Consider the following 16084-nt stretch of genomic DNA (forward strand, 5'->3'; position numbering starts at 1 on the left):
CGCCCGCCGCCCGCCATGCTGCCCCCAGGGGCGCTCCGCCGGCCCCTCGCCGCCGCCGCCGCCCGCCTGGCCCGGGCCTGGGCCCGCCCTGAGGTAACGGCCGCGGCGCTGCGGGGGCAGCCAGGCGCGGGGCGGGCGGGGCGGGGCGCGGCGGCGGTGCCGGCGTCAGGGCGGGGTTGGGGGCCGCAGGGGTGCGCTTTGGGTGAGGGGGGGGGTGGGGTTGGGGCGGCCCGGGGCTGGGGCCGTGCCGTGCCGTGCCGCTGGGGCTGACGCCGGGGCCGTGCCGTGCCGCTGGGGCTGACGCCGGGGCCGTGCCGTGCCGGGCCGTGCCGTGCCGTGCGGCTGGGGCCGGGCCGTGCCGTGCCGGGACGTGCTGTGCCGTGCCGTGCCTTGCGGTTGGGGCCTTGCCGTGCCGTGCCGTGCCGTGCCCTGCTGCGCCGTGCGTGCCACTGCTGGTGCCTGTGAAGCCAGAGGTGGCCCAAACCGGCCCGGCAGCCGCCGCTGTGCAAACGCAGGGCTGGCCCTGGGCCGTAATTTTTCTAGTTGTGTCCGAGGGCTGGGCAGCGTGTCGCAGGCTGCTGAGGCAGTGGCAAAAGCTGGCAAACTCCGGGGCTTCTGCAGGGTTTTATGTTCTGTTAATGGAAAAACTGTGCTGGAGCAGCTGTGAGGGGCGAGGATACAGGCTTTAGCCATCTTGTGCTGGAAGGAATTGACCTTTTCCGAGGCATTTTCTTTTTCTCTCTTTTGCCAGCAATACGTGATTTGCTGATACTGGTGTAAGGGTTGTGACCAGAAAACAGACAGCAGTGGTTTGAGTTGGTTGCACAAGGGCAATGCAGGCAGGTGCTGACGTTGCCTCGGCTTGGGTGGCATCAGCAGCCTCTCCTTTGAATAACGCGTCCAGCCGGCTCTCTTTTCATTGTTCTGACTTTTTGCACCCTGCCACTGGCTTCCTGAGGTATGAGAAAAAGAAAATCCTGATTTGTTTTTATGAGCTGTTAATTAAACAATTGAGTGTGACAGGTAAAAGACACATCACAGCCTGTTGCGTGGCCGGAAGGAGTCGCAGCAAAGGATGCACGTGGGAACTGTTCCTGACCGAAAAAGTCACAGGATGGTTTTGTAGTGGAGATCATGAAGTACCCCCTTTCCCAGCCACCAGTAAAAAAATCCATTGATAGGATCTCACTGTTTTAGAAAACTCCAGAAATTAGACAGAAGACAGTTTTCTGGCTTGAGAATTAGTTTTAGTTATTTTTCTTAATATTTTCTCTCAGGTACTTGCATTCCTTGCTACAGGGCCCAGACAAAATAATAGCATTTTCTATGAAATTCGCACGTATGATATTAAGCCATCGAAGATGAAGGAGTTTGTGGAAATGGCCAACAAGTACTTTCACCTTCGCACAGCTCACTCAGAGCTGGTGGGAGTCTGGTCTGCGGAGCTGGGAGCGATGAATAAGGTGGTCCACATTTGGAAGTATGGTATGCTCAGTATCCCTTTACACCACTCTGCTGTCTTTCTCTGCTCCCTTTCTTCTAGGTAAGAAGGTGAAAAGAATGCTTACTGGGCCGTTATTTGTTCCTCTTACTGTAAGAAAATTAAAAAAAAAATTAAACTATTCCTTTACTGATTACGAAAAGAACGCTGCAGAGGCTGTCAGGTCAATTTTGACATGCTGGGATGAGAGAATTACAGCCATTCTTAAACAGCAATCTCAGAACAGGTGTAACAGAGGAACTGCGGTAGTGCTTGCTTGGTTCATGGTAAGTATTTTTAACATAGGGCCAGTTCCCGAACTGCAGGTGTTTTCACAATTTCAAAATGGATGGAGAAAAAGTTGAGAACTCCTTAACAAGATAATACACATAAGTGCAGGCAATCTATATGTAGTCTATATGCATATGTTGATATGCATGTATAATTGTTCTCAAATTTTAGTTCAGTGTACCAGTCACTCTCCTAAAAACAATGAGCGTGCAGTTTGCATGCTTGAACTTCTGCAGCCGGACTGTGCTGAGAATGGGAAGCCATTCCACCAGCTCAGACTCCCCAGGCGCAAGAAGCGTGGTTGCTGCTTTAGTCTTGGTAGCGACAGGCTTCCTGCAGTATAATCAGCTTTTTATGTTGTTGGAGTTGGTGCTGACCGGGAACGTGCTGGTGAGCCAAGAACCGCTACGATTACGCAAAAGACTAGGTGTGCTGGCTGTGCTCTTTGTGGAGCCCAAGGGAACTCGATACTCTGGTTAGGGGGAGGTGGGAAGGCACTCCCAGCACAGTTTCTTTGTATACTTGCTGCAGTCCAGGGTAGAATGCAGACAGAGAATTTTGTTTTCTGAAGTCCTCATTCTGCATGTCGAAATCCAGCATGGTCACAGTACCTGTTCAGAATAAGGTGGCACACCTTTTGTCCTGGAGGGTTAAAGGGACCAGCCATTTGTTGACAGGAATATTACGAGTTTACATGCATCTGTGGTTAATAAATCGTCCTGCTTCTCGGAACATTTTAGCCTTAGCTGTCTTGTCTCTTAAAAAAAACAAACCCCCTCCGTTTTCAATGATCTGTCAGAAACTTTCAAAACGCAAAATTAAGGAAAAACCTGTAATTTTCATTTTCTAATGTTGTTTACATGTGTAAGTTACAATATCAGTTCTCCTTGATTAATCAAATCCCTGCTTATATTTTTTTAGTAGGCCCAAGATCCCGGTATTTCTTAAGGTTCTTTCCATTCTCAGATGTTGTTTTTTTCTCTTGTATTATTGAAAGCTGTCTGCATAAACGTACTGCTTAAGATGCCACTACAGCCTAACCATTTGAAATTTAGACACTCTTTTAATTCAGTGATTTTGTTTTTAATCAAGGAAAAAAAAGGGAGAAAGGTTTAGATTTTGGGCATTTAATAACTTTCATGTAGCTGAACAAAGGAACATTACTTTTACACATGTAATTTTGATGTCATTTTGTACAAGGCAAAATTAATATTTTTCTTAATTTTCTCTTGCTGGGATAATATTCCTTCTGAATTTTCTTTTCCACTTCCTTATCCACTGTGCTTTCTCTGAATCTCTTTATGCTTGGTAACTGTTGCCACATCCAGTAGTTCCTGTGGATGCCATCTATGAACTTTTCTTAACGGTAACATTGCTTAACATATTTTAACTTTTTAATAAACTTTATTAGAAAATTTGGTTTGGCTTGAAACCATTTAAATCTGACAGCTAAAGCAAAGATTTTTGCAGAATTTAAAGGAAACACTGTTGAAAAATACTGATTTAAAAACATAAGTGCAGCTTACCTCCTTGTAATTATACATTTTGAGTCTGTTGTGACATTAAGAGCATTTTTTCATAGTTTTTTTTTCCTTTTTTTTTTTTTTTTCCCTGTCTTACAGATAATTTTGCTCACAGAACAGCGGTCCGGCATGCACTAGCCAATGACAAAGACTGGCAGGGAAAATTCATCTCCCCAGTTCTCCCCTTGATAGAAAAGCAGCACAATGAGGTTGCTTATTTGGTACCCTGGTGTCAACTTGGGAAGCCTCTAAAAGAAGGGGGTGAGCTTCTCTTCTCTTTTGCTGATTAAAATTACTGATGCTGATGGACTAATAAAAAGTGGCTTAAAGTTTAAGCCAGGTATTAAGTGGCTTTATAACCCTTCATGTAACAAGTGCATGTACATGTCATGTGAAAAAGGTGACGTAACACAGCTGAGGGACAAAGTTTTTAAGATGGATTTTACACTAACATCAATTACTAAATAGAGCCCTGATCATTAAAGTTGTAAAGAGGTGTGTGAACTGCTAAATGAACACACAAAATGGCAGTGCTGTAGTCAGAGCAGTCATCCCAGACTTGCTTTGGCCATCCATCAGTGAGAGGACATTCCCTGGAGACAGTAAGGACAAAGATGGCTCTCTTTCACAGAGGTTTTTCTCTTTTAGTGATTTGCTTTGATGTTACAGTTATTTTGCATAATGCTTTTAAGGAAAACAAAACCTTTTAAAGATACATGCAAGTCTAGCATACTTTGTATGTATCATATAACAGGTGTAAATGTTCTGTCCTTACGCATTTTAAATCTCTGTATAGCACATGTGGTATTAATAGTATTGACTGTTCCCAGATTTGTGAAGGTTTGGAGGCTCGGTTGCATGAAGTGACATTAAACGAGCCTTGCTTTAGCCCTTAGCATGTGCATACGTACAGTAAACTTCTTTATTTCACTGTGATTCTGAATTTTCTGCTGTTAGAATTGAATCTGAAAACAGTCTGGTTTTCTCAGAAGACTGGAGAGCTGACTTTTCAAACACTTCATTCCCATTTTAGTTTATCTCCAGCCCATTGTTGGAGAATGAGACCAGGCATACATTGCCATATGGCAAATGTCTAGCTTTCTAAGTGTCAAGAATTGTGATCTAGAGTAACTGCCTGAATAGAAAGGAGATGGATAATGTGTCTTGTAGCAGGACTGAAGTTTTTCAGCAAATCATGCCATTTGTCTACAAACAAGGGTGATTTTCCCACAGAGCAGAGATGCTAAGCTAGCCCTGGTCTGTTGGTTATGCCTTCAGATCTTGCTGTGACCAATTACCAGGAATCAAAGGTGTTTATAATGTCATAAACCACTTCATCACCAGTCTTGGAAAAGGACACCTTGCATTGTTCAATCAGCCATCCAAAGCCCACAAACATGTATGATTATTTGTAATTTCTGCAAAGTAGTCTGAATCTCCCCCAATTTCCAGGCAACACTGAAAATTGCTAAGTTGGGCTTTGTGTGAAGCTTTCTGAAACTCATGGTCCCGGTTTAACTTTTGCATTTAAACTTGAATTAGCCACAGTTAGCAAGCTGCATGCTTGTGCTCTTGTGAGCCCCTGGAAGCTGTGAGATACTGTGCATGCTGGGATGAAGGGCCAGTTCCGTGTCCTGCTGAGCCCAAATGGTGAGGAATTGCAGTAATGGTTTCACAATAAATACATCATAGCCGTGACACACTGTTTGAGAACCGGCATATTAATTTGTATGTCCTTCCTTGAGGTTGTCTTTGCCTTTTCTTCCAGGCGTATATGAATGGGTTACTTTCCAGATGAAGCCTGGTGGGCCAGCGTTGTGGGGTGAAGCATTTCGAGCTGCAATCAATGCTCACATCAACACAGGCTACACCAAGCTGATTGGTGTTTTCCACACGGAGTATGGATTACTTAACACAGGTACTACTCAGTTTTTGCTACAGACTTTAGCATAGCAAGGGACAGAAGGAGAGGGGCAAGCCCTTGTCCTGGATGAGGATTGGCTAGCTTGATGAAATTGTTGGTGTGGATCACCAAAGTACTGTAAACAGTCCTTGAACCCAGCTTTGTGTATTGGGTTATAGGCTCAAGCCAGGTGCTGCTATGTTCAAAGTCTCTCAGATTCGATGTTAAAAGAGTCAAACCTTTTAAAGGCTCAGTAAAGGATCACCCACCGCTTACTTGCCTGGCATCTTAAATGCAAGGCACCTTAACAGGTGAAGGCAGACTGCTAGGACTTACAGTACATGTTCTATTGCAGCGTAACAGTATTCAGCTGACTGTTTGTACTCTCTTAGTCCACGTGATGTGGTGGAATGAGAGCCCAGATCACCGGGCAGCGGGAAGGCACAGTGCCCATGAAGATGCCAGAGTGGTAGCAGCTGGTAAGACATGATGGATCCAGAGAACACAATAGTGTTACCTGCATGTATGCTGTGAAAAGTATTATTTCTCATTGGGTTACTGTCGTAATTAAGTATGTATTTAATTTCAGTGCGGGACAGTGTCAGATTCTTGGCCTCCCAGCAAAACGTGCTCCTGATTCCTCTGCAATGCTCGCCGCTGAAGTAACCTTCTTCTAATGGATGTAACCTATGGCAGAAAGGCCAGGATGGAAGTGCTGTCAGCAGGTGCCATCAGGTGGACATGTGATGTCATGAACAGAGCTGTTCTTCAATTTACAAGAAATGGGTAGAAAATGCTGACCATTAGCAATGTAAATCAGTAAAATTTGGAAGCCTGATAGCAACTGCTAAACAGAAGTTTACGGTGAAGTTCCTACACCGCCAGGAAAAAGAACTCTAGCAGTATCACTTATGGCAAGAACCACGCTGCACCTGTCTTTTATTTTAACACATCGGTTCTTAAAACTTTTCTTCGTAGCTAGATCACTTCTCTAACCTAGTAAGTTAAGTGTTCTTTTCCAGCGGTACAACTCAGAGCTGGTATCGTTCTCATAACATACTTTGGTGATGCTCCTAATTATCACATTTTCGGTATTGTGTGCTGGTTTAAGAAGGAACGCCCCCATGTATCTGTTACTCAGTTACGCTTTAATCAGACTTCTCATTCGAATGCTTTGAATTAATTCTGAGTAGTGTAAACCATCCAGGTGGCTAGAATTGCACCTAGGAGGTGCTGCAGTGGAGCTGGTCAGGTAGTGTGTTACGAAATCTGCCATGAGATGAGCATTTATTCTCTGTTTTGTAGTTTGCTTCATCCCTTTCCCTTTTTGTTCAGTAAAAACTTCCTCAAAACTGTGGATTACATAATGCTTTGCCTTAGGTATTTTAATACTTGTTTAGAGTGCTGAAGTCGATTAGCCCTTCTTGTTCAATTGTGTAGTCAAACTCACCTTACGTTACACCTACAAACGGATGCTTACATTCTTTATACTCTTTGCCAGACTGTTAAAAAACAAATAAATTTGTATAAAGCATGAATTTTTAGTGTTTACTGCGGCGAATGAAGAGATGGGACGCAGCTTGATGCAAGCAAAAGTCGATTTATTGTACAGAAGCACGAGTTTATATACACTTTCAGAAGCTGCGCGTTTTAAACAGATTGGTTCTTGAAGCTAAGCCTTGCATACTAGGCAATCCCCGATTGGTGGTTAACTACCATCAGTTAACAGCAAGGTGTTACCTTTCCTTGGCACCATCCGTTCCTCATTCCCTTATCTTCTCTCAGCATGACTCATCCTGCTGATTGTTATCTATTCACACTCCTTGTCCTCCCAGGGTTTGTGGCCTACAAGCTCCAGCACGTTCCTTTGAGCTAACAGGGTCCTGATTTCCAGGCCCCCTCCTGCAGTTTACATCTCAAACTCTTACTCTTTTTAAACTATGAAATTAAAACCCCCATTCTGCAATGTGGGTTTTCCATTTTGCAGGTCTTGCATTTTGGTCAACTACAGTCTTGATAATTAGTTACTTCAAAGCCAGTAAGCTAGAGTGAATAGCAGCCGGGCAGAGGGCACGTGGGCTGTGAAGTCAAGCATGTGTTTTGTGTACAGTGGTACAGAGCACCCTCTTCTGCGACTTAAAGGTTACTAAGCCGGCAGAGCACTTGGAGGCTTTTCCACAGGTTAATCACTGATCTGCAATGAGCAATTGATTTCACTTCTCTACTGAAGTACTCTGGTGCAGTCTGGCTAACGGTGATTATTGCTTCTGTAAAATGCATTAAGATCTCATGGAAGGCACTAAAAACCCAGCTGTTGGCAATTAGCTTATGTCCAAGGTGGGTGGATGGAATCCAGGTGCAGTAGTTAAGGGAATATAACAGGTCCCAGCTCCTATACCTAAGTCTTCATCCTTGCCTCCTGCCAGCAAAGCCATCTGTAGGACTCTCAGCATGGAACAAGCACTCCTACAGAGACCACTCACTGTCTTACATTTTAAAAAATGCCTTTTTAAGGTATAAGTGGTTGATGAACCATCATTACAAATTTGATTCAGAACTTTGCCTTGTGGCAGCTAACTCTGAGGACTTTTGTTTTTTTAGTAACGAAAACATGGCCTGAAAAATGGTACAGGGAATTAATAATTTTTTTTTTCTATGTGAATGCAAAAATCAAGTTGTTTGATTGTTTATTGGAATAATAAAAAAAAGTGTACTAAAAACAATATACCTTTTTTTAGCAAAACTATTTGCTTTGTTGCCAGCATGTTAGAGGTATGCTTTATTCCAAAGTCTGTTGCCTTTTGACAAGAGTTGATGAATCAAGCACATTATGCAAAGCATCAGCCGAATGCTAGATTAAAACAGAAAAGCCAGGGAATTTTAAATGGCTTCTTACCTCAGGATGGATTTTCCTAATGAGTGTAACTTCAAAAATTGGTTGGATTCTGGAACTCTGTTGGTGGGGGACTGTGGGACTAGGGTCAGTAGCAGGCAAAATTTTAACATCAGTTTTCCTTTGATAAATCGGACCATTATTCTGCTTTCATTTGTAAACTCCTGTTGAAAATCAACCTAGTATTAACTTGAATGATCTTCCTTTAATTTGGTATGAGCTAAGGATTAGCTACGTTCGGTGTATTTGAGTCTTTATACTCATAACATTTTGCTTTGTCAGTGAAAACATCTACAGGGTATTTTTAGCAAAGAGAATGAAGTTATCAGTAGTTGCAACTTGCCACACCTCTGTTCAGAGGCAGGTAGCTGACTTGGGAATTGAAACATCCAGGTAAGTTTGTTGTGCTCTGCAGCTGGATGTGACTTACACCACTCACTTTTTTTAGGACTTGGAGACCTTTTTATTTCCTAGCTTTAGAAGCTTAAAGTAGCATTTGCCTTTCAGATCTTGTACCATCTCACTTTCCTGAAAACATGTGCCCCATGTTAATTTGTAGAGATACTGGAACTTGTTTGTACATTATGCAAAGTTCACAACAAAACAAACTCGGGCAAAACAAGAGCTTCTAACCGCACTCTGCAAAAGAACACATGCAAAAATGACACTTCAAAGACCAATGGTGCCATAAAAGCTTTATTTTTTACTTAACACAAGGCCATTAGAGTGCCTTTTAATACTTCACGTAACAGTTATTAGCAAATACAAATATATATACTTTTTTTTTTGCTTTTAATGAAAATGTCCATTTAAGGATTTAACTTAGAAACTTCAGTTGTGAAATCTCTCAAGATTTTTGCAAAGTTAACAGATATTCCAGTGCAAAAATAGATCCCATTACAGATAGCATAAAGTGCTTGGAACGAAGGAACAACTGTAATTCAGGAGGGAAAGATAAGCACAAAGTGGTGGTTTAACCATGGGGAAAAATGCAACTCCTTACTGAAATACAAATGTACTACAAAGAGGGATGCAATGTGTCAATAGTAATAAAAATCTAAAATAAGTTAACACCTCAGTGCAGTTTCATTATCAAGAGTGGTTTGATTACCGTATGTGACTTGAGTGATTTTTCCCCAACACACACTTCAGAGTAAATTAATGGCTGGCTGAACTTACTCCATGACAGATCGTGAGAGTTGCATTATGCTGTCTGTTCAGTATGAACAAGACAGGTCAGAGCTGTGAAATAGGTTTGGTCAACATCCATGTTTACTGTAACATTTTGTCACAGATGGACTCTGTGTGGGCATGACAGTCACAGGGCAATAGGAATCAAGAATCTCTTTTTGGTGGGCTACGGAAAAAGCATTATGATGCAACTACTGTTTCCTGCTAATTTACATAAGCAGTCACAAAGAGCAAACCACAGCCCTTTCAGGACCAAATCCGAATCCTCCCAGAACTCATTCTAGTTCTACATGCACTAGCTTGGTACAGTGCAAAACTTAAGCCCTTCACTTCAGTGACTTAATGCTGATTTGTAATAGTAATTTTTAGCAGTGGTAAGCCTTCAATACATGTTACATGTTTCAATGATACCGTAACATACCTGCAGCCTGTTACAGAGAAGTCATGGCTGTAGCTCAGCTGATCAGTAATTTTTCTGCACCTGGAACTCTGGTATATTCATCACCCCATAACTCATCCCCATAGGGTGACAATGCCATAAAGGTAATAACAAAGCATGTTTTAAGTGAGGTATACCAATCCCCATTATACTCCTTTGTCAATCCCCTTAGCAATGTATTATATAGATTTGAAAAAAAAAAAAAGTATGAAAAAGGCACTTCAGCAGAGCATGTAGTAAGCTCTTACTTTATCTGAAGGCAGGAAACAGCAGGGACTGGGAATTTGTGCTAATTATTTAACTGTATTTTCAAAATGCTGAATTGGTCAGTGTTACCAGGTATACCTGGAAATATGTAATCAACCTTCTCCAGGCTCATGCCAGCCTTTTCACCATTTGTTGGGCTGCTATGGGCACTTGGGGGGGGGGGGGCGGGGGCAGGAAAAATGGTCCATGACTGATTCATGGCAGAGAAGCATCAAGAAATAGTCCAGAACCTGTACGGGTATTTAAGGCGGAGGCATGACATACGGGAATAGCCCAGGAACTGTACTTCATTCAAGCCATATGACTGAACCTGTTTCTGAATGTAAAAGCAAGACAGAAGGGCCTGTAAGTATATTAATGAAAGCATACTCTCCCATGACTGTTGTACAACACGAACAAGAATTGGTTGTTCTTAGTACATAACATCCCCTCTAATATTATTCTGGCTTTGTAAAACTTTAATTGACTGATTAACTGCAGCACTACTATTTCAAACGATCTTGTTCTTCAAGGGGATTTTTACTGAAGCAGTTTGTCACACAAGGGTGTATTCTCCAGTTAGGGATCACCTAATGACTGAAACTACACTGCACCACAGAAGCAGAAACTTACATATTTATCTAATGTTATACCAGTTTCCAAACAGGAAAATTTTAGGTGAACAACTTGAAGTAATTGCAGATAGCGACTGATTGCTAGAGTCTGGAACTTGGTCAGATCATGAATGTAGCTATCGCTGAATGGATAGAATGAGAGCATAGCATCACAGGCATAATGTAAAGAAATACTGTGGCTACAAAGATCAACTGAAAGCAGTTTCAATACTTAATTATGCTACCTACCTATTTAAAGTCATAAATAATACTGTTTAAAAAAAAAAAATCTACATCTCATTTCTAGTTTTATCTGGCAAAGCCAGAAATGGCAACATGCTCACGCTAAGCAATAATTTCAGATGATGGGTACCTTTCTGGTGCAAAGCAGGGGGTTAAAGAGCAGATATTACATATCTGAGTGACATCTCATGATTTAGAATTTGCTCTTGGCATTAGCAGCTTGTATAACTACTGTTAGCTGCTGTGGTCCAAAATCTAGGTCTGCTTCTCACCCACTTCCTCCTACTAGGTCTTCATGCAACTGTTGCTGTACCTCAAAGGAGCAGGAGAGTACTTAACTACACAAAAACCTAGTCAGAGTAGTTACTGGTTGTGATGCTGGTGGGACAATCCTGTGCATTTGCAGGGTTCACAGTTCTGCATATCACCACTTAACTGATGGAGATGTACAGATAAGATGACCTGTCTCTTGCCATCCCACCTCCATAGTACTGCTTTGTGGCCCCAGATCTGTTACTAACTCACCTACACCAGTCTAGGAAAAGCAGATGGTCAGGTAAGTTTTCACAGCCTAAGGCTACAACACTGGTGGTGCCTTTTCTTGCCACTGACTGCATTGGTGCATTCATTGCCAGCAATGGATGTAGCACCAGAGAATTCCCGCTCCTAACATGCATGTTTTGAAAATTAAAACATGCATGTCAAATACCTATAAATAACCACTGGCCATGATTCTTCAGTGAGCTATTTTTGCAACCCTAGTGAAAACATATTGTACAGGACAAGATACAGTATGGTTGAAAGCCCACAGCATCTGATGGGTGCCTTACCACAGCTTCAGAGTTATACTGTAATGAGCTAAGTTCAAGTCTTTCACTTGAGAACAGTACAAGATGACTCCGTGAGGCACTGCCCCTGTAAAGGAATTTTGTTTTCATTGCATTGAATTGCATTGCATTGAATGGTTATCAGTAGAGTGTCCAGTTTCTCTTCCCATAGCTTCTTCGGGAGTATTCTATCCCAGGAAAAGGAAGTCCGCATTCTGCTCATCATTTCTTTGCTGAAATTGGCTCACACACAACTTTCTTTTACCTTCTCATCTTGCAAGAAGGAATTAAGGATTGCAATATCTACCACAGTCTGGTTTTTGTGCAATGACAGGTCCTTCGCGTGGTCATCGTCGCTTTGGTCCTTAGCAAAATTTACAAATACCTACGAGAAAAAAGGCCATGTCACACATCACCATGTACTTTCATTAATTCAGGGTATTTTATATACCGGGCTTCCTGAACTAGTCCTGGAATTCAGTACTCTGCTGAAATGCCCTTAAAAGATAGATCCAGCAAACTGGTGAATTTATTCCTGCCTCTGCACAAAAAGGCTTTTGGCAGACAGGCTACTGAAAACTTACTTGGTCAAGTGTGGTCTGAGAAACGGAGTAGTCTTCTATGTGGAGTCTCTTTTTGTTCTGGGAAAGAATACTGAATATTCTGGCCAGGGAGGATGGTGAGGAAGGAAGCTGGTATTGCAGCATATTCCGATGCTTTTCCTTCAGGACACTTCCAGGGAAGGCATGCCCAAAGAACAACTCAACAGGCTTCAAGTCTGGGTTTGCTCCTGCAATTCTCACCACTATGGTGTAACCATCTCCAAACCTGTAAACAAGATGGCCAGCACAGGAATTAAGTGCCTTTGAAACAGAAGTGCAGCTTAAACTCCATCAGCATTTCCCATAGTCAGAATAGCAATGGAAATGCTGCATGAGGAATTAAGTCAGACTATCTCCCTAAAAATGCAAACAACTCTGTGCTGTAAGTGAAAAAAACCCCACCAAACCTACCTGTTCTTTAGATGCTGGACACTGCCCAGACACCTGAATCGCCCATTGACCATTATCGCCATTCGAGTGCACAGGGCTTCACATTCTTCCATGCTGTAGGAGAAATAACTTCATTAGCACTGCAAAGAGCAGTGAAGTGCAGAGCAGCCAAGTGGAATCTAGCATCCAGCCCTGGTAGATGTACAGGCCAGGGCATGATACAGTTGGGCTGCTACTTGCCTGTGAGATGTGAGCACCACTGATCTCCCCTCTTTGATTACACTTAGGGCACAGTTCCACAAGAAACGACGTGCTTTGGGATCCATCCCTGTTGTTGGCTCATCCTGCAAAATATATACAAAATCCAGGTTATGCTGATATATTCTACCAACAAATATCTCATCTCTGAAATTACCTTTTCATTCTGATTACACATACTGGAAACATTGAAAATAAGCATGTTTGACTCATTTTCCAAAATGAGAAATTAATTTATGCTCCAAATTTTAAGTTAGCAAACTTATTTTTCAGATCTGGGAAGTACAGCTTATTCTGCAATTACAACATCTTGAAATACCCAGTTCTAAACGAAGTTAAAAGTCAATTAGCTTGTTTAAATAGAGCACTACTTTCTCCTGCACCATCAACTTCAGTAAGCCTAAGGTTTGCCCTCAATATTAATCTGAAGTTATTTACTTCTAATTTTCATTGCATTATTAAAAACACAGGACAAATTCTCCTGCACAGTAAGATTAGTTTGTGTCCATCAAGAAAGCTGTTATTTTTGGTACGTATAGAAATCTTTGCAGCGGTACTAAGGTAGTAAAGATGCTACACTGCTGGCAGTTTGGCATCACATTCAAGACCCCCACTTACCCAATGACTTTTCAAAACTAGAAGCCTGGAGACACATTATAGCTTGCACTTACATTTAAATAGTTTAAATATCTATTTCAGCGTGCTCTTTGCTCATGATTAAGTGACTAATGATGTATTTCATAGAATGGTTTGAGTTGGAAGGGACCAAAGATGAAAGATCATCTGGTTCCAAACCTCCTGCCATGGCCAGAGACACCTTCCACTAGACCAGGCTGCTCAAAGCTCCATCTTTGAACATTCCCAGGGATGGAGTATCCACAACTTCTCTGGTCAACCTGTTCTAGTGTCTCACCATCCTCACAGTGAACAACTTCTCCTAATATCTAATCTAAATCTACCTTCTTTCAGTTTAAAACCATTTGCCCGTGTCCTGTCACTACATGCCCTTGTAAAAAGTCCCCCTTCAGCTTCCCTGTATGCCCTCTGCAGGTACTGGGAGGCTGCTATAAGGTCTCCCTGGAGCCTTCTCTTCTCCAGGCTGAACAACCTCAACTCTTTCAGTCTGTCTTCATAGGAGAGGTGCTTCAGCCCTCTGATCATCTGCATGTCTCTCCTCTGGACTCACTCAAACAGGTCCAGGGCCTTATGCTGGGGGCCCCAGAGCTGAATACAGTACTCCAGGTGGGGTCTCATGAGATTTAAACATTAGTTAGCCATGAAATATCTAGTCTTCATTTTAAGCTGATTTTTCTGTTTTTCAAGGTAAACATTAATGAGCAAAGGTCGCAGACTCACCAGGAACACCACAGGTGGCCCTCCAATGAGGGCAATGGCTGTGGAAAGCTTGCGCCTGTTCCCTCCACTGTAATTCCCAGCACATTTTTCTCCATATTTCACAAGGCCCAGTTTCCGAATTGCCCACTCGCCAACCTACAAGAGACAGAACACCACCATCTCAAATCAAGCACAGCCAACATCCACACAATGTGATTTTCCTTATGAGCTTTGGCTTTAAAAACATTTTTCAGAATGGCTACTCATCTGACTATCTAATATGGCATGGATGTAGGTTTTGAAACACCCTGTTCACCTCTAGATCAGGATATATGCTATCTGGCCCCTGGAAGGCTAGAATATCAAATGGCTGCAGCTTATCAGCCAGTGAGCGTGAGTTGAGCCATGTTACCCCCTGGTGTAGTGCTCTTAGCAGTACCAGCTTTAGCTAGCTTTCCAGTTGCTGTGGGCTTGCAGCGGGGACACGGTCACTACTGACACACAGCAATTCCACTGTGGTGCATCCTAGTCCTTCAGACAGATGGGGGGGGATCTGGTTTGTTATTCAGGAGTATTACTACTGGTGCCAACAGGCAGGCACTGCTGCCCTGGGGACTAAAGTGTTAGGGGAAAGAAATTCAGCTACTACTCGGATCACATCCAGAACTGGGTCCCTTTTATATGGGCTAAGTAGGAACATCACAAAGACGAACTTGCCAGCAACCTTCAAAGCAGCTTGCGGTTTTCACCCATAATCACTGCTCTCAGTGGTATTTAGGATACCTGGACATACCTTAGGCACCAGATCTGGACCTACCCAAAACACTGGGTACAGATGTCATCTTCCCACCTATAGCAGCTCCTGTTCTGCAGCGCCCAGGACACATAGTGAGAACTGCTGTTAACCCAAGGAAACTGCACTGAGAAGGGTACTGTATGGTACTAGCAGCTGCCATTAATTGCCTGAAGACTGTCAGTGGAGCCCCATGTCTGAATGCTGAAATAGCAGCACTTTAATGATGCAGCATGATCAATTGGAATGTAACAGCCACCATGAGCTCCTGTTAAGCTGTAGAGTGCTTGCTCCCTGGGACTTTGAAGAATTAACTCTTGAAAGCAGGTGAGGTTCTGCATGACCTGCAGCTCCACAGCCCTTAAACTCTTAAAAGAAAGAAGTCATTCAGCAGAGAAGTGCATCTGCTATGAGAACGCAGGACAAAAAGTACCTGCCCTTCCATTTAGTACACTTTCCTAGGCAGCACTGAAAACCACAACAACTTTGGTTTGCCCTGGAAGGAAAGTGGGCAGATTTCACCATACAGTATCTTCAGCAGCTTCACATCACAGCACTGCATGTGTTGTAGAGTGCACACAAGCAGGAACAGCTGGTCACTGCAGTGGGTCCTACTGTGTTTCACTTACCTTGCAGACTTCTTTCTCTGGAACACCTCTCAGGAGCGCAAAGAACTCCAAGTGCTCCCGCCCTGTCAGCAGTTCATTAACCGCATCAAACTGTGGGCAGTAGCCCATGTTCTGATGGACTTCTTGGATGTTGGACAAGATACTATAAAAGAAAAACCCCTTTGTGAGAATTTCAACAGTACACACTGCTATTTTAGTTCTTAAAAGTAGGAAAGTGGAACAGTGGTTTTGGAATAATTGAACTAACAAAAACAGGATCCTAAAATCCATTTTGGCCATATTTTTTCCCTGTCCCTACCTGCCCCCCTGCCCCCCCCCTTTTTTTTAATGTGACCTTTAAACATAAGGGGGCAGGTATTCAGTGGCTACCCAATTAAATCAATTTTCCTAAGCCACTGAAGTACTTTACTGGACTTGGCAAAGGGCT

The 16084-nt window shown here is 42.9% G+C and overlaps 2 protein-coding genes across 4 annotated transcripts in view; one reads left to right on the forward strand and one right to left on the reverse strand.

Moving 5' to 3' along the window:
• NIPSNAP3A (nipsnap homolog 3A) lies at positions 1-6735 on the forward strand. Its single transcript, XM_040579433.1, has 6 exons — positions 1-93; positions 1278-1485; positions 3394-3555; positions 5063-5212; positions 5590-5676; positions 5787-6735. The coding sequence occupies exons 1-6, from the start codon at positions 16-18 to the stop codon at positions 5861-5863; spliced, it is 762 nt and encodes a 253-aa protein (XP_040435367.1). The 5' UTR covers positions 1-15; the 3' UTR covers positions 5864-6735.
• Positions 6736-8770: 2035 nt separating this feature from the next.
• ABCA1 (ATP binding cassette subfamily A member 1) overlaps positions 8771-16084 on the reverse strand; it is a 97152-nt gene continuing 89838 nt past the window's right edge. For all 3 annotated transcript variants that reach the window (XM_040580571.1, XM_040580569.1, XM_040580570.1), the window contains 6 exons: positions 15658-15799; positions 14257-14391; positions 12883-12986; positions 12664-12756; positions 12235-12478; positions 8771-12035 (listed from right to left, as the gene is read on the reverse strand). In XM_040580571.1, coding sequence (XP_040436505.1) covers positions 11895-12035; positions 12235-12478; positions 12664-12756; positions 12883-12986; positions 14257-14391; positions 15658-15799 — 859 coding nt within the window. In that variant the 3' untranslated portion in view covers positions 8771-11894. The remainder of the gene's footprint in view (positions 12036-12234; positions 12479-12663; positions 12757-12882; positions 12987-14256; positions 14392-15657; positions 15800-16084) is intronic.

This window comes from Falco naumanni, chromosome Z (genome assembly GCF_017639655.2).
Source record: "Falco naumanni isolate bFalNau1 chromosome Z, bFalNau1.pat, whole genome shotgun sequence".
NCBI classification, from domain to species: domain Eukaryota; kingdom Metazoa; phylum Chordata; class Aves; order Falconiformes; family Falconidae; genus Falco; species Falco naumanni.